The sequence below is a fragment of the Miniopterus natalensis genome, chromosome 8 (genome assembly GCF_054644295.1).
Source record: "Miniopterus natalensis isolate mMinNat1 chromosome 8, mMinNat1.hap1, whole genome shotgun sequence".
Lineage (NCBI taxonomy): Eukaryota > Metazoa > Chordata > Mammalia > Chiroptera > Miniopteridae > Miniopterus > Miniopterus natalensis.
The window spans coordinates 42,580,518-42,599,090 of NC_142088.1; the positions used below are offsets into that span (position 1 = coordinate 42,580,518).

An 18,573-nucleotide genomic window follows, 5' to 3' on the forward strand; every position below is an offset into this window, starting at 1 on the left:
AACAATTCATTCTACAATAGATAGAGCTTTAAAAATTATATTCATAATGGCAACAAAATCTAAATTTTAACTAAATAACCACTACATCTAATCTTAGAGAAAACATACCATTGCACACTCCTGAGCTCCTTCTTCATGGTATAACTTTCCTTTAGATAGTTCACTTATCACAAAGCTCAGGAGTCCTTTATAAGACTTTTCTGCATCACACGGATTCTAGAAAAAATTAAGATATCAGTTCTCTCAGTCACTGAATTTACAAAAAATTAACATTGAAAAAAACATTTTTAATGAGGATAATACAATTATGATTACATTATTTTTCAAGTATGTAAACTTCAATTCCTCAAAACCTATACATTTACACAATTTTTGTGACTTCTGTAACTTTAAGGCTTGTAACAAAAGAAAAACAAAACTGCCCAAATATAAAGGGACAAAGTCCAAGGTTTAGAAATAAATGCAGAAGACCTCACTGTACAAGGGAAACATTAACTTTTTTAGCCTAAAGGTGTTCCATTTCCAATTAAAATACTGTTAATAACTCATTTTGTCTTTCAAACATCTAATCTCATTCATTCATACCTCCAAACTAAATGACTTTACTGAACTACTAAATGACAAATTCAGACAAGACACTGACTTTTTTGAGAGCTCCTGTGTGTTTCCAGGCTGATCTATCTTCCTCATTGCATTTAACTGAAAGCGCCGCAAGAGCTTGTGTATACAGTAGGGTGAAAAGCACCTTCACAATGCAGGTGAAGTGGTCTGTAAGAGAAAGAAAAGATTAGTATTTCTTTGGAATCTAGATATTTTATACTCAAGATAATTTCACAAATATATACCTTTCCTTGCATGTGTAACTGACTTTTGTTCAACATTTAAGTAGTTAATAAAATGAGATTATAATGTCATAATATATTTCTACTCAACAGATCTGAAATTATGAAAGCAAAGTTCCCTTATTCACTGAATATGTGCTTAGCATAGTGGGAGGTGTGCTGTGTTTTAGAAGACCAGAACGCTAATGCCAATCAACCTTGAATAGCTGTGTAATTTTAGCATATCCCCTTACTGGACATCATGTGCTTAACAATGTCTGGGAGTCTCACTGCTTAAAACCAATATTTTGTCTACTTCTAACATGATATAGATCTTATAAATAATAATGTAATGTAATACAAATGATACAATATAGAACTTCTAAAGTAAAATAAAAAGAAATCCCAATATTTTAGGTACTCTGAGTTTTAGAACTCAATGAAAACTATAACAATGCAAAAACAGTAGTAACAATAATGGAAATTGCCTGGTACATATTAGTTACTTGATAAGTGGTAGCTTAATAGTCATAATTAATATTTATAAATACCTAATAACAGAAAATTTCCTCAAATGTCTCATTCAATCCTCAGAACTGTGTCAGTTGGGAAACTAAGCTTCAAATGGATGTGCCAGTGGTAACAAAACTAATAAGAACCCAGGTCTGAATTTGAATCCACACAACATCAATCAGATTCAGTATTTATTCTATTATTTTATGCTGCTCAGTTCGTTGGGCATCGTCCCACGTACCAAGAAGTTGCTGGTTCAATTCCAGGTCAGGGCACATGCCTGGGTTGTGGGCTCTATCCCCAGCAGGGGGCATGCAGGAGGCAGTTGATCAATGGTCTGCTCTCACATCAATCTTTCTTTCTCCCTCTTTCCCCCTCTCCCTTCCTCTCTAAAAATCAATAAAAATATTTTTTAAAAGCCCTGGCTGGGGTGGCTCAGTTGGCTGAGTGTCATCCCATGCACCAAGAGGTCACCGGTTCAATTCCCAGTCAGGGAATATGCCAGGGTTGAGGCTCAATCCCCAGTAGGGGTCGTGCAGACAGCAGCCGATAAGATGCCTCTCTCTCATCAATGTTTCTCTCTCTCTCTCTCCCTCTCCCTTCCTCTCTCTCTCTAAAATCAATAAAAAACATTTTTAAAAAATATACATTTTTTTAAAAAGATCAAATTGAAGTACACACGAATAATATCTTCTCCAGTAACCCACAGATTTTTCTTTCATTTTATTTTTAAATATATCTTTATTGATTTCAGAGAGAGGAAGGGCAAGGGAGAGAGAGATAGAAACGTCAATGATGAGAGAGCCATCATTGATCAGCTGCCTCCTACACACCCCTGACTGGGGATCGAGCCTGCAACTCAGGTCTGTGCCCTGACCGGGAATCAAACTGCGATCTCCTGGATCCTAAGTCAATGCTCAACTGCTGAGCCACGCCCGGCCGGGCTCTTTCATTTTTTTGAACTGAATTTATTGGAGGGACATTGGTTAATAAAACCATTCAGGTTTCAAGTGTACAGCTCAATAAAACATCATCTGCATGCTGCATCCTGTGCACAGCACCCAAAGTCAAGTCTTTTTCCATCCCCATTTATCCCCCCCTCTGCCCACTTCCACTTCCCCCTACCCCCTTTCCCTCTGGCTATAAACATACTGTTGTCCGTATCTATGTGTCATATATATTTATTTTATTTTATTTTTTTTGCTTAATCCTGTCCCCTTTTCTCAACCAGCATCCCAACCCCTCCCCTCTGAGAGCTGTCAGTCTGTGTTCTATGTATCTATGCCTCTGTTTCTATTTTGTTTGTTAAATTATTTTTAGATTCCACATATAAGTGAGATCATATGGTATTTGTCTTTCTCTGACGCTTATTTCACTTAGCATAATAATTTCCAGGTCCCTCTATGCTCATGCAAAAGGTAAGATTTTCTTCTTTTTTATGGCCAACTAGTATTCCATTGTGTAAATGTACCACAGCTTTTTTATCCACTCATCTACTGCTGGGCACTTGGGCTATTTTCAAATCTTGTCTATTGTAAATAACACTGCAATGAACATAGGGGTGCAAATATTCTTCTGAATTAGTGTTTCAGGTTTTTTTCAGATATATTCTCTGAAGTGGGATTGCTGGGTCAAAAGGTAGTTTCATTTTTAATTTTCTGAGGAAACTCCATACTGTTTTCCATAGTGGCTGCACCAGTCTGCATTCCCACCAACAGTGTCCTAGGGTTCCCTTTCCTCCATATCCTTGCCAGTACTTGCTGTTCGTTGATTTACTAATGGTAGCCATTCTGACAGGTGTAAGGTGATATCTCATTTTGATTTTAATTTGCATTTCTCTAATGATTAGTGACATTGAACATCTTTTCATATGTCTATTGGCCATCTGAATGTCCTCTTTGGAAAAATGTCTATTCAGATCCTTTGCCCATTTAATTGGCTTGTTATGCTTCTTGGTGTTGACTTGTTACAATTTTGGAAATTAATCCCTTATCAGATGTATCATTGGCAAACATGTTCTCCACGCACTGGGTTGTCTTTTCATTTTGTTGATGGTTTCTCTTGCTGTGCAAAAGCTTTTTAGTTTGATGAGTCCCATTTGTTTATTTTTTCCTTTGTTTCACTTGCCCGAGATTTTTTGGCAAAAACATTGTTATGAGAGATGTCTGAGATTTTACTGCCTATGTTTTCTTCTAGGATTTTTATAGTTTCATGACTTTACATTTAAGTCTTTAATCAATTTTGAGTTTATTCTTGTTGATGGTGTAAGTTGGTGGTCTAGTTGCATTTTTTAACATGTACCTGTCCAATTTCCCCAACACTATTTATTGAAGAGACTGTTTTTACTCCATCGTATGTTCTTGCCTCCTTTGTCAAATATTAATTGACTCATAAAGATGTGGGTTTATTTCTGGGTTCTCTGTTCTGTTCCACTGATCTATATGCCTGTTCCTATGCCAGTACCAGGCTGTTTTGATTACAATGGCCTTGTAGTATAGTTTGATATCAGGTAGTGTGAAACATCCAACTTTGTTCCTCTTTCGCAAGATTGCTGAGGCTACTTGGGGTCTTTTGTGGTTCCATATACATTTTTGGAATATTTGTTCTAGATCCCACAGATGTTCTTTCTAGTGTAACTTATAAGCACAAAAACAAACAAAAGAAGCAGAAACCTTGTTTCCCACCAAAGAAAATAGTTAATTATTTGATAAAATATTTTAAATGCCTTCAAATGAAAACTATAGACTATAGAGCAGTAATTAAAATGTTACTAGTATAATATTAATGCTCTTAATATTATAATATTATGACACTAACACTAATTTAAAATTATGGGACATCACACTTGAATAACTCTATGATACAACTATATCAAAATGTGTATGCGTGTAGATAGGGTGAAGACATTAAGGCTGACAGTTTGCTCTATTTTTCACATTTTTGAATTATCACTTTAATTTTTTAAAAACAGGTTTTCAGAATGATTTCCAATGTCTTTACCTCACTGTGGACTAAAAAGCTAAAAAGAATAGACCTATAAGGGAAAAAACAATTTTATTTCATTGTTATTTTCTTTATATATATGATTACTAAAAATAGAAAAAACAGTGTTATTTACCACTAAACAATTCCATCAGGCTGAATGCTATATTTGTCACCACAATTTGTAGAATATTCATTATATATACTATGTAATCTAAGAATCTGAATTATAAGACATACCTTTGTGTAAGGGTTGTGGCATCATTAAAATCTGGATGAGCAAAAGGGATGTAACATCATGATAAAGAATTGGAACCTCAGGCTGCTGTTCTTCGTTTCCCAGCCTAAAAGAAAAAAGAAAAAAAAAGATATGGAAACAACAAAAAGAAAAGGCATGATCACTTTAGACAGTATTGTACATCTTTCTTTCTAATTCATTTTATATTTCACATATATGTCTATGGAACGGAAATCAAATTTTCATAAGCAACTGAGAAATCTCAAAAGAAAGAGCTAGGGGCCATATTTTTTTTCCCTAAAAATATAATATTTTTATCTTTTTTAATCCTCACCCAAAGATATGTGTTTTATTGGCTTTAGGGGGAGGGAGTGGGGGAGGGAGAGGGAAGAGGGAGAGAAAGAAAAAGAGAGGGAGGAAGAGAGAGAGAGAGAAACACCACTGGGAGAAACATCAATAAAGAATCATTCAGAAATATTTAAAAAGATGCCTACAGAAAAATGCACAGATATCCTGAATATGTAATTCACAGACTAAACACAAATGGCTAATAAATATGAAATATTTATATAAAGTTAACTTCACCAGAAGTTAAATAAATTTCTACTACTTTGGGATTCCAATTTTTGTCCATCAAAATGTCCCCAGCATATTTTTAAGCGCTAATACTCAAGATTGACAAAAATGATGACAGTGGAAGTTTATACAGGTACAATCTTTCTGAAAAGTAATGTTGCTCTATGCAACACAGTGCCTAACACTCTGAATATTTATCAAATAAATGACTCAAATAATCTAAAATTTTGTTATTCTATAGTTTCATGTTATTCTATAGTTCTAGGGTTATATCTAACATGTCAAGAACTGCTTAACACATCATCTGATATTACGGTGGGAAAAAAGAAAAAGTAAATGATTAACAATAGAAATGAATAAATAAATTAGATACATCATTTAAAGAATTTTTAATGATGTGGAAATTTGGTTGTTATATGTTAATTTTAAATTCTATAACTGATACAGTACAAATCAAATAGTATTTTAAAATTTGTAACATTCATACATATAAAAAAGAGGCTGAAAAAATATCTCAAAATGTTAACAGTATTAGAGGGTTTCCCAGAAAATGGCTGATTTTTTTCCCCTATGTTTGCTCTCATTTCTATGGCTGATGAGTTCATTAAACTGTAATATACTATAAGTAACACATAGGGTATAAGATTCCAGATTATTTCATTTTCATCCTCAACATTTTCATATGTTCTAAACATTGTACAATATAATTTTTATAATCAGAAAAATTATAAAAACAATCTGGAGCTTGGCTAAAATAAAAACTAAAATAAAAATTATTCTAAGGACATAGAAATGGATCTTTCCTGGCACAAGGAACGCACACACTCGAATGAATGAATGAATGAATGAATGAATGAATGAATGAATGAATGAATGAATGAATACACCCCACTGTAGAAAGAGAACCACATATTTTAACTGTGGGGTTTAAAAACATCATTGTGGTAACTATCCTTTAAATGCTTAGTATTTTAAAATACATAACTGTTTCTAACTCCTAAAGATTTTAGATAATCTTTAAAAATCCAGAATATAAAAACTGTACACTACTAACTCTATAGATTATAAGAGAAAATGGTAGTTTAGAGTTAATAGGCTTAATTTTCCCATTATTTTTCTTAAACCAAATGATCACAACAATAAACTTAAAAGGGAATAAGAAAATAATTTTCATGAGGATTACAGAAAAAAGTATATATGAGAAACCTTTATCATTAGACATAGAATTTTATGCTAAAAAAGTATTAAAACTGAGAAAACAGAAAAAGATAATTCAATTTTTAAAAATCTAATATATAGATATGAAACAGATGACATTATAATCAATTGTAATATTACAAGTCGGCCCACAGACTGAAGGGTCTTGGGTTTGACTCTGGTCAAGGGCATGTACCTCGGTTGCAGGCTTGATCCCTGGCCCTGATCGGGGGGAACCCAATGTGTCTCTCTCACATCAATGTCTCTCTCTCTCTCTCTCTCTCTCTCTCTCTCTACCTTCCACTCTCTGAAAAGCAATGGAAAAAATATCCTTGGGTGAGGATAAAACAAAATTTTTTTAAAAAGAGAGAGCAAATATGGGGGGGTGGGGGTACAACAATCAACCAGATTTTCTAGAAATTCCTCAGAACTCTCAGTATTAGGCATAGAGTAATAGTGAAGAAGTTGGGTTCTGAAATCAGAAAGATTTGGATTCAAATGCCAGCTCTATTCCTTGAAAGCTGTGTATCCCCAAAGAGTATGTTAATAAACTTTTCTAAGCCTCAGGTTCCTCGGACGTAAAAACTGGGGTAACAATGGTACCTAGTGTGTACAGTTATGGTGATGATTAAATGAGATTATACACGGAAGCACAAAAATGCCCAGCATGAAGCAAGCATTAGATAAGTGTTCACAGCATTTACTACTATCCTAATGGGTATTAAATCTTAGGGTTTAAAAAGATCACAACCCAGCAATCAGTATTTTGGAAAGCATAGTATCTATATCTGTTCTTTAAACTTTTAATTCAACAATACTACACTTAAGAAATCTTTTGTTTGCTGAACATCTTTAGACTCACAGAGTTGGGTATTCTAAAACTTTACCTGCACATCATCCTTGTCCTTGAGTATGCAAGTCTAGCTAGAACAGAAAATTACTAGCTAATATGAACAAAACTGATTTTCCTTAGCCATAACACACAAAATACTTACAGCTTGCTCATTTTGTCTATAAACACAAAACACACACACAATTTCATTTTGTTTTTATTTTTAAGAAGTAGAAGGATATATTCACAACTTCAAAGTATCTCCCCACTAACTACAAGGGATAAAATAATAACTTTACAGTGAAAAAACCTGGCAGATACCACATTAGCCTAAGGATGAGAGTTATTATCATCAATAACAAGACAAATCAATAGCATGTGCCTCCTGATATAACACAATAAAAAGAACACATTATTTCTGTGGTATTTCTGCCAAAAGTTTATAGCCTGAATCTAACAAGGAAATATTGGATAAAAATAAATTGAGGAATTCTACAAAATAATTGGCCTGAGCTCTTAAAAAAAAAAAAGTCAGTGCTATAAATACAAAGAAAAAGTCAGGAACAATTTCAGATTAAAGAGAGACAAAACAAACACAAGCATGATCTTGAATTTTCTTTGCATTTACATTTGCATTTCCCAGGATATTACTGAACAAAGCTGGCAAAATCTGAATAGGTTATGTATGAGGTAGGAGTCAATATTAATTGTTTCTCATATAAATAGCCAATTAACCAGTACCATTCACAATAAAGACTATGCTTCCCCCAAATGCTCCTCAGAGCCATCTATAAAGAAAGGGGTTTTTTAAAACCATTATGGCACCTAATGAAATATCAGATTTAGCCAATAATAATCGGGAATTGTAAAAATCATTAGATGAAAAGGCTAATCAGGAACTTTATAATGGAGGAATCAGACACAGGCTACCTGAACCCACTGATCAATTCTGACATAAAAAGGGGAACAACCAGTCATGTGCGTCCATTTGAATGCTTTATCTGCATAAAAACCAATGGGATTCTTTAAAAAATTTTCTCAGTGCGTAGGAAACTTTATGCAATTTTTACAGAAAATATCATTGTAAACTGTTTTTGTTACATATTTGTGTTTCATAAGGAAAATTCACATATTCATAAATAATTTCAATCCTATTTTTATACTTAACCATTTATCAAAAACAGTTTTAATTGACTTTAATCTTTCAATAATACTTACTGTGAATTCATTTCTTCTAACTGCGTAAGCTTTCTCCATGGATTAAACTCAGAATCAATGCTATAAAGCCGCATGTGCAAGGCTAATACATGGAACAACTGATCTAAATAAATTGAAGAAAAAGTAATTAGAAAGTTTACAAAATCCTTCCAGAACAAAATTCAGACAAAATTTCTAACTAATTCACAAAGGAATGTTTCCTATCCTTATAATTCACCAAGTGTAAGTACTAACTACTTTATTCTTTCTTTTAAGCTAAACTCTGAAATATATCTAAGTAATTTCAGCTAGAACCTGGACTGTCCTTATACTCACCCTTAACAGGAATGGTTCTTCCTCCTCATCTGCCACAGACTTCCTTTTTCTTGGCTTTATGCTACAGACTTACAATAGGTACTTCTCATTATTGGTTTCCTCCTAACCAAAACTTACTATTATCTTCAGTACCCTACCTGGAGTAATATGGACAATAACAGTCATATAAATCAGTTAGGTAAAGTTTTTTCTTTACCTAATATTTTGCCCTAAATCTTCTTTAGGTTGAATTTTGACTTTGTCATCTATTGATTCAACCTGAAGAAAAAAATAATTGAGCCCTGGCCAGTGTGGCTCAGTTGGTTGGAGTGTGGTTCCATGCACGGAAGGGTTGAGGGTTCGATTTCCAGTCAAGGCACATACCCAGGTTGCGGGTTCATGTTCATGAAAAATCTACTTTAAGTTCCAAATGACACTTCTCTCAACTATTCCCTTACAAAAGGTATTAAAGAATCATGCCACTTTACAATATAAAGTGCATTCATAAATAAAAGCAAACATACACAACTTTAGTAGGTTTTAACATACATATCAAAATACAGTATAAATGCCTTCCTTAGTTAACAGCAGATATATACTATAGAAATCTGTAGGCACTATTAATTGTCATTATGAAAAGATTTTATTAAATCTAGACAATGTAAAAATTCTCTAAAAGAATTCAGTTTGAGGACAATTTTTTATAGCTGAGAATAATACATTGTTTTAGAACCAATGTAAATCTGATCAATTAGCATGACATTTATTTACTGAGTAATCACAGTATAGAAAGAGCTAAATATTCACATGATTTTTCTAAATATAAGATTAACCATTTAAAGCATATAATCACTATTAAAACTGATTATATATAACATAAAAAGAATCTGAAAATATACCAAAGATCACTTCGTCTGTATATGCTTTCAAAAATGACATAAATAGAAATTTTTTAAATTTTAGCCTGTTTAATACTTACTTAAGCAAGACCTTTTGCCAGCTGTGCTTGCACCACCTGAACACAAATTGCCTCCTCGGTGAATTAATTCAAGTTCTAAATTGGTTCTGTAAGTAAAGCATTATAATATTTCTCAGTCATTAGGCTGAAGCAATATTTTTTAATTTGTCTTATTGATCTGACTGAATCAACTTAAACAATAAAGTTCGTCAACTTTATTATTTGCTAAAGTATAATTTATGCAATATCAGTACAATTTTATTTCTGATACTTATAAATAAAAAAGGGAACAGTTTATCTGTCTTTACTTATATATTCAAAATTACACCTGCAAAATCATACACCTCACGGTATAATTGTTCAAAATTCCAAATGTTGGCAAATACTAAAAACTAGGCCATAAGGAAAATAACTACAACACATTTCATAAACCTGCAAATGAATCTGAAGAAAGAATCTGTACTCCAACTGTCATCAGCCACTGAGTCAGTGAGTACTGTCATGTAACATACAAGGGCATACCAATTTTTCTATCAGAGAAATGGTTGTCACTCATTGGAGCTTAGATGGTTTCTAGAAATCAATACTAAGAAACAAAATCAGTAACATCAAAGTGGCTAAGAACAACACATAATTAACAGCAGTCTCTTCTATGAGCTTCTAAAATTACAGTTTTATTAAAATATATTGTGTAACTATTGACACTGTTAAGCATGGATAGTATTGTTCATACATACCTGAAATTACAAAATATTTAGCAATTATTAGGTTACAGAATAGCAATAATTAGTAAATTGACATTTCTAAAATCAAACTGATGCAGAATCTAAAGATTTACTCAAAAACAGTAACAGTAAAATAGCCATTTTGGCCAAAATCATAAATTAAAAATTCTGAGTGATAAACTGTATTTTTACTTCAGTAGTACTAACAATTTTTAAATATACCTTTATCTGTCACAACTAAACTGAATAAACTTGTTTATATCCAAGATATGAATTTGACACTAATGGTGCGCTATCCCCCGTCTTAAAAAATTAGGTGGCCAAGTTCTTTGCAAGTGAATTCAAGAAAGAATATTATGCTGTTTTATTTCAAACAAAACATTTTGACCTGATTTTGATTATATTTTGAACAAGAATGTTTTGAAACATTATTTTCATATATTTACTTATAAATGCAAACTTAAAAATATTAATAATCCTAAATCTGTACATTTGCCACCCATTTCTAAAGGAATGCTTTAATCCTCTCTACTTGTTGGGGGGTGGGGGCAGAAGGGGGAAGAAAAGCAATTTAACATTGATAATGTTCCTGCTCAGAGCTCCATCTGGTTGCTGCTGATAAGGGCATCTGTGTGACAAGGAAATTTTCCACCCTTCAGGCGATTTGCATTGCTCACTGAACTTCTAAAAACCTACCAGCAAGGAAGCAGGGACAAGGATTTCATATTAGTGGACAGAAAGCGAATGGAGACCAGCATGTTTTCCTTCATCAAGGGAACATAAATGAGATCAATACGTTTTGTTTTCACAAATCTTCTGTTGCCTAATCTGTAGGAAAAAATTAATGGCTATATTCTCTTATAAAAACTAGGATTTCCTAGATAGTACTTTTAAAAGAGCTAACCAGAAACATGATCAATTCTTACAATCAATTGCCAGAACTAGAATGTCAGCTTTTATTTCAGCATAATTTGCAAAAATATTCATTAAAATATAAATACAAGAACAATTCTGTTTATTCAATCATCAAATAAGATACTTTAAACGATGACAAACATGTTACCAGGAATTTTATTTTAATGAATACTTGAAAGAAAACTACTAAATGTAATTAATTCTTTCAGATTATGGTAGGACAAATCTCCTACACAACATTCTTCTTGAATTAAAAAAACAAATACTACCTATCCAAAGGGTTAGTATAGTGTAATAATACCTAAAACTTTAAAAATCAATGTCAGAGGCCCTAATCATCAGCTTTTCCTTATTTCATTTATAACAAGATTGGTCCTTTGAGACTTGCTAGGAAAAAGGAGACACAAATTAATCTTGTGCCCATGTCTGATCTTCCCTCACTTGAAAATCACAACACAATATTTGTTTGTGCCCTCCGCAATGGATGATGTTAAAATAAAGAGGTGCTGGGTGCGGAAGTTTTCTGAGCATTCCAACAATTTCTTCTTTGCTGCCCTCAGAAAACCTTCCAAGGCTTCACCATAAAAATAAAATTATAAACAAAAACATATTCATTGTCCTACCAAAAAAAGCTCTAAAGCAATTATTAAAGGAAACAGTTTTACAGGCTAGTTACGCCCTAGAAATATTTTGTTTCTAAACAGCAAAAAATTTTAGCTCCCCAAAGAGCAAACAAAATTACTAATTTAGCAGAAAGAAATTCAGCTCTGGAAAACAGGTTATAGTGCATTCAAAATTACTAATGTAAAATAAATAAACTTGTACCTTCTAATAAACTATATATTTAAGAATCACAATGTTTAATTCAAAAGTTAAGTAATTCAGATTGTTTATTTCTAAGTATTTTACTTAAATATCTAAGCATTTTAGATATTAATATTTTCATGCCTATCTTTGAGATATAAAAATAATCTTAATCTATAATCATAAGTATGTTTATGAAATAAGGTTATATGCCAGGCATAAAGATAATTATAATTTTCTTCTGCCTTGAGAAAATTACATCCTATTCAAATAGGATACAAAATACTTTTTTCCTTCAGTTCATGTTTTTGTTTTCTGAGTCAATTTGGTTTTTGTTTTCTTTTTCATGACTAAATAAAACTTAGAGAAGGCATGCAGTCTCACTGTGAAAATTTTACAATGACCTGAGTAATTTTAACCAAAGGAAAATGAGGTTTTCAAGGGTTATATACTTTCTCTTTCAGAATCATTATTTTGCTGCTTTAGAATTTATCATGAAAGATCAGAGACAGGTGGGAAGAGGGGAGAGCATATTTTCTCTACATATCTACCCTTAATAAATAACATTTGTTCCTGCTTCTCTATGAAAGACACACACACACACATTCTCTATAAAAGGCATTTGTTCCTGCTTCTCTATAAAAGAGAAAAGCTGAAATGTTGATTTAAAAAGTCTTTTGCATTATCACAGCAAGCCTTATTCTGTAAGTTATTTATGTATTTAAACAAACAAATAGGAATTAAAACTTCCACTAAAGTAAATACAAATCAAATTATTGGATTTATCGTACTATACCAAAAATCAACCACGATTTTCTTATAAGGTCAATTCTAATATGATCAAAAGTGTAAATACAGAATCAACGTTAAGAGAGAGAGAGAGGGGGAGAGAGAGAGAGAGAGAGAGAGAGAGAGAGAGAGAGAGAGAGAGAGTGTGTGTGTGTGTGTGTGTGTGTGTAGTCGTGTGCTGCATAATGACATTTTGGTCAATGACAGAATGCATATACCACAGTAATCCCATAAGATTATAATGGAACTGAAAAAGTCTTATCACCTAGTGATGTCATAGCCATCCTAACATCATAGCACAACGCATTACTCACGTGTCTGTGGTGATGCCGGTGTGAACAAACCTACTGTGCTGCCAGTCATATAAAAGTATAGTATATACAATTATGAACAGTACATAATACTTGATTATGATAAATGAACCATGTTACTGGCTTATGTATTTACTATACTACATTTTTTAATCATTATTTTAGAGTGTACTCTTTCTAGTTATATAAAAAGAAAAAAGGTTTCTGTAAAACAGTATACTGTGTTACACTGGCAGCGACTTCATATATCTCATGTTTATTGCATCTGTTTACTGCATTATGTTTTCCTGTGCTTGATTTAATCTTGTGTTTGTTTGTACAGTAACATGCTGTACAGGCTTGTAGCCTGGGAGCAATAAGCTAGATCATAGAGCCTACGTGTGTAGTAGGCTATGCCATCTAGGTTTGCGTAAGTACATTCTACAACCTTTGCACACCACCAAAATCACCTATCAACACATTTCTCAGAACATATCTCCATCGTTACATAGCGCAGGACTGCCTCTGTGTACACACACACACACACACACACACACACACATCATAACTGAGTCTACATTATCCCAGTCTTCTACAACATTATTACCACAATATAGTACAGAAGTTTTGTAGAATCTTGAAACCTTGGAAAATTAAATTATATTCAATTTAGTTTTCATATAAACAGTATTTTATTGCCAAGTATGAAACTGGTAACTCTCCAGAGACAAAATGTTAAATTAACTGTTATAGCTGCCCCCAAAGCATTCTGGATAAATAGCAATAGTCAGGAACAGGGGAGACTAGAATGTTACCGCTCAATCCATTAGATCCTTTTCTATCAGTCTGTGTCCAGCATTGGCATTCTTAAACCAAAGACTGTTTCCTTATCTTGAGCACTCACTTGCTTGCAGCAATTTTTCTAAATCTGGTTCCATTTTTCCTGGGTTCTAAAGACTACATGTAATGCATTTACCCTTTTGTTATCCTTTGCTCTAGGAATGGGGCAAAGAGAATGGCCATGATGAACTGCAAGTGTATATGACTATAAAAGCTGAACACAGGAGAAGAAAAAAGGAGAACAGGAACTGGAAGAAGACTAGGCCGCGACTCAAGAGATCTGGGTTCTAGTCCTAGTCTGCCACAAAACTGCTGCATGACTTCCAGTCATTCTCTCTCTAAATCTTGCCTATGACAACACTACTAGGACAAAATATGAAGCATGCATCTAGAGATATCCAGGGGTCTACAAAATCAGTTCTGGCAGAATATGTTTACAAGTTCCTAATTGTGCCTGTTTCTTCCCTACTTACTTCTTTTATGGTTCTCCATTTTCATTCAATTACATTTTCTAAAATTCCTATTTGGAACTATTTCTTAGGTATTGAACACCTACTCAGACGATTAGACTAATCCTATCTAATCTGAAAGATGAGAGTTATTTATCTCTGTTTTCTTGAGCCCCCAGCTAGCTGCTAATACAGGCGTAGGATCTGCCTGATCTCAGGCTTTCTCTCCCTTACTTGTTTTTCAAAACCAAGTATAGTCTTCTAGGAATATCATTAGATCTTTTACTAGCTTAAAACAAACAAAATAAGTTCTTCTTACTGTTCTTATTTTTTTAATAAATAAATAGCAGTTCACATATTACAATGTTTTAGTTCTCAAATATTATCACTTTTTGAAGGAACTTGAATAGTGATTTCTTAACACCACCCTTCATATATAATATTCACATGCTTTGAGGTAGATATCTGTCTCAAAATGTTAATAATATACTTTCCCCACATACCCTATAATGCTTAACACTCAGCACAATATTTCACTAAAATAAACTCTTCAGAAAATGAAGGAAAACTATAGTTTTATAGTCCTTCTAGGAGATACTAAAATTAGCCATAATTTCAACCAGCATTAAAAATATCCTTTCTTTAAATAAATATAAATGATAATAAATAAAATAATAAACCCAATTCATAATAATAAGTAAATATAAAAGTATATACTGCATATACCTACCTAGCAACAGAATACATAAAGAGAAAATCATTGTCTGGTGAGCCTGGGGTCTTGCTATAGTCTCTATATTTCTTCTGAGTAGTATTTTTTATATCCTTCATTACAGATTCCATTTCTTTACTTAAGTTGGTTTCAGACTGTAAAAAACACAAGCAAAAATATAAAGTTTATTTATATTCATTTTTTCTAATAATAGTCTAACACTATAATGTTTATCCTATGAACATACTAGAAAATTAAAGTTAAAAAGTACATTAACTATCTACATAAATTTATTTAGTACATAAAGATAAAACAGATCAAGAAATACTTTCTCTTATTTTAAGGATCTTTTATCCTATATTGTGACTGGTAACACTGTAACCCAACATGAATTAATCACACAAACTATATTCTAAACAAATGAGTGGACGCCATTAAAATAATACTTTAGAATAGTTCCCATGTTTATAAAAAGCCTAACTTTTCATTTTTCAAAGACTAATATTGATGCCCCTTACTTTAAGCATATTTCAAACACATAAAATTTAGAAGTACCAAAGAAAAAAATCGCAGACTCTAAAATTAGTCTTCAACTGAGAAAAGGAACTAATAGGAGATGATTCTGAGTAACTTTAAACCACGAATTTCTGTTTCAGAAGTCAAATATTCATAGTTTTCATAAATTTACTGCAAAAACCAGGCACAGCTGTTACTTTTCTCAAGAACCATATCATAAGCAGCACAGTTTACAATAGCTAAGATCTGGAAACAGCCCAAGTGCCCATCTGTAGATGACTGGATAAAAAGCTGTGGGACATATACACCATGGAATACTATGCAGCTGTAAAGAAGAAGGATCTCGTGCCCTTTAGGGCAGTATGGATGGACCTGGAGAAAATTATGCTAAGTGAAATAAGCCAGGCAGAGAAAGACAAACATCACGTGATCTCACTTATATGCAGAATCTAAAGAACTTAATAAACTGATGAACAGAATAGATTCAATGACATGGAAGCATAGATCAGACTGACGAATGTCAGAAGGATGGCGGAGGGCGGGTGGGTGGAAGGGGAGAGAGTTTACATGCATATGTGCATATAACCAAAGAATTTATATGCATATATGCACAGTCCAAGGACATGGACAATGGTGGGGGGAGGTACTGGGGAGGGGGATGGGACGAGGTGGAATGGGCCATTGGGGAGAGAAAGGGATATCTGTAATATTTTAAACAAAAATAAAATTTTAAAAAAAAAAAGAACCATATCATTGCCCTGGCCAGTGTGGCTCAGTTGTTTGGAGCATTGTCCCGTATACCAAAAGGTTGTGGGTGCAATCCCCATCAGAGCACATACCTAGCTTGCAGGTTCCATCCCCAGTCGGGGTGAGTACGGGAGGCAACTGATTAATGTTTCTCTCTCCCTCTCTCTTCTTCTCTCTCTAAAATCAATAAAAACATATCCTTGGGTGAGGATTAATAAAAAATAAAAAATAAACCATATCCTAAATCTATTAATAAAGGTGAAATATTTAAGAATTTAAGTCAAATAAATAAATCCTACTGGATGGGATAAAAAATGGGTTCACTTACAACAAAAGACAGTAAAATAGAGTCACTTATGGTGAATGGTTCAATCAAGTATACAATATTTCATCTCTCTAATATACACACACGCATGCACATACAAATGTGTATGTAAATCTAAATATGTCATCTTAATCCTAATATACCTAAGGGGCATATTTTTAAATGATTAGACTGTGCTTTACACTGTAAGATACATAGATATAATTTATTTGTTTAGGTGGCTTTGTTTTTAAATATTTCAATAGCTTAAAAAAGTTTAACCATATCTAAGTTTAGAGGATTTCATGATCTGAAAGATATATATATTAAAACTATACCAATTCAGACTAAGAAAAAGTATAGCCTTTGGTAATAATTTGTTCTATTACTCTCATTTTTATTTTTAATAACCACAAACAAGAGAAAAACCTCTAAAAGTAATTTCTACTAAATGTATAAAAGCCCAGAATAATTTAAAAATGAAACAAAAATAAAAGCTGAAAAGCAGAGCTGAGTTAACCAAGATATTTCTGCCTTACACTGATGCTTACTGGGAAAGCTCCCGGACGTCCCTGCAGCTCCTCCACTTCCTTTATGAGATCTGGTATGCTTTTGTTACTATGACGTTGCCAAAGGTTATTTTCCATATTGCTTCCAGGATAACAAGGAAGAACACTGTTGGCAAACTGCCTACAGAGAGGACAGGTGAATTCTCCTTTGTCCACTGAGAATCCCTGAAGAACCTGGTCATTCTAAAAGATGAAACAAAGATATAGGATGCGCACCTTTACATAAATTTGTACCACTACATTTTATAGTAAACAAGTGAAACACACAAAAAAAGGCATCTGTAATATATATCATAAAAACATAAAATCTCTCATTTAAATGTTGAAGCTTATCAAATCACCTCTCACATCATGGCAATCATACAATAGTTGTCATCACCAATGTACTGCTAAAGTATCCTACTCTTTTTCTCAGTATCAAAACATTCAAATAATGATGCAATCAATCTGAAATGTGGATTTAAAATAAAGATTAACTCAAAGAGCAGGCCAGCCCAGCCAGCGTGGCTCAGCGGTTGAGCATTGACCTAGGATTCAGGAGATTGTAGTTCAATCCCCAGTCAGGGCACATGCCCAGGTTGCGGGCTTGATCCCCAGTCGGGAGCGTGCAGGAGGCAGCCGATAAATGACGATTCTCTCATCATTGATGTTTCTATCTCTCGCTCCCTCTCTCTTCCTCTCTCTGAAATCAATAAAGATATATTAAAAAAAAAAAGCAGGCCATATTAAAGTGGATCACCTTCCTCTTACCCCTTGCCTGGGAAGGTTTTCCGAGTGCCCATGTAGGTAGGATAAACTTTTGAGCATAAATTAAGCCAAAAAAATGTGCTGTGTCTTCCGAGGTATCTTAACTGCTAAACACAACTGACTGGACTTTATGCAGTAGGTCTGTTTAGGTTTAATGGACAGGGGAAAGATTTAGAGTACTCAGAACCTAAGTGTGATAGGAGGGGAATTAACTCCTTCCTTCAGATATTTCTGATAGAAAGAAGAGGAAAAAGTAGAATTTTTGAAGCAAAGGCGCATAATGCACATACCCCTACAGGGAAGCTCTTGCTCATGAGAGACTGTAATACATGCTAACCAGAGGACTTCAGACAGAAATCCAGGCTGATATATTTGTTCCCTTCTTTTGCCTGACACCACCCCACATCTATTGCTCTTTTATGCCATTGCTATTGTGTAGTCCTAACTGTTATATATCTTTTCCCAGGAGTCTCTCTCTTATTCTGTTAAGTGACATAATGCTTTATCTAAAAATATTTTAATCCATTATGTATATGT

General features: G+C 33.4%; 1 protein-coding gene across 4 annotated transcripts in view; it reads right to left on the reverse strand.

The window, feature by feature from the left end:
- UBR3 (ubiquitin protein ligase E3 component n-recognin 3) overlaps positions 1–18,573 on the reverse strand; it is a 140,849-nt gene that overhangs the window by 4,673 nt on the left and 117,603 nt on the right. For 3 of the 4 annotated variants that reach the window (XM_087819791.1, XM_087819790.1, XM_087819789.1), the window contains 7 exons: positions 17,260–17,472; positions 15,172–15,308; positions 9,651–9,736; positions 8,378–8,480; positions 4,557–4,660; positions 644–768; positions 109–216 (listed from right to left, as the gene is read on the reverse strand). In XM_087819791.1, coding sequence (XP_087675917.1) covers positions 109–216; positions 644–768; positions 4,557–4,660; positions 8,378–8,480; positions 9,651–9,736; positions 15,172–15,308; positions 17,260–17,472 — 876 coding nt within the window. The remainder of the gene's footprint in view (positions 1–108; positions 217–643; positions 769–4,556; positions 4,661–8,377; positions 8,481–9,650; positions 9,737–15,171; positions 15,309–17,259; positions 17,473–18,573) is intronic. The other variant, XM_087819792.1, reaches the window with a different exon arrangement.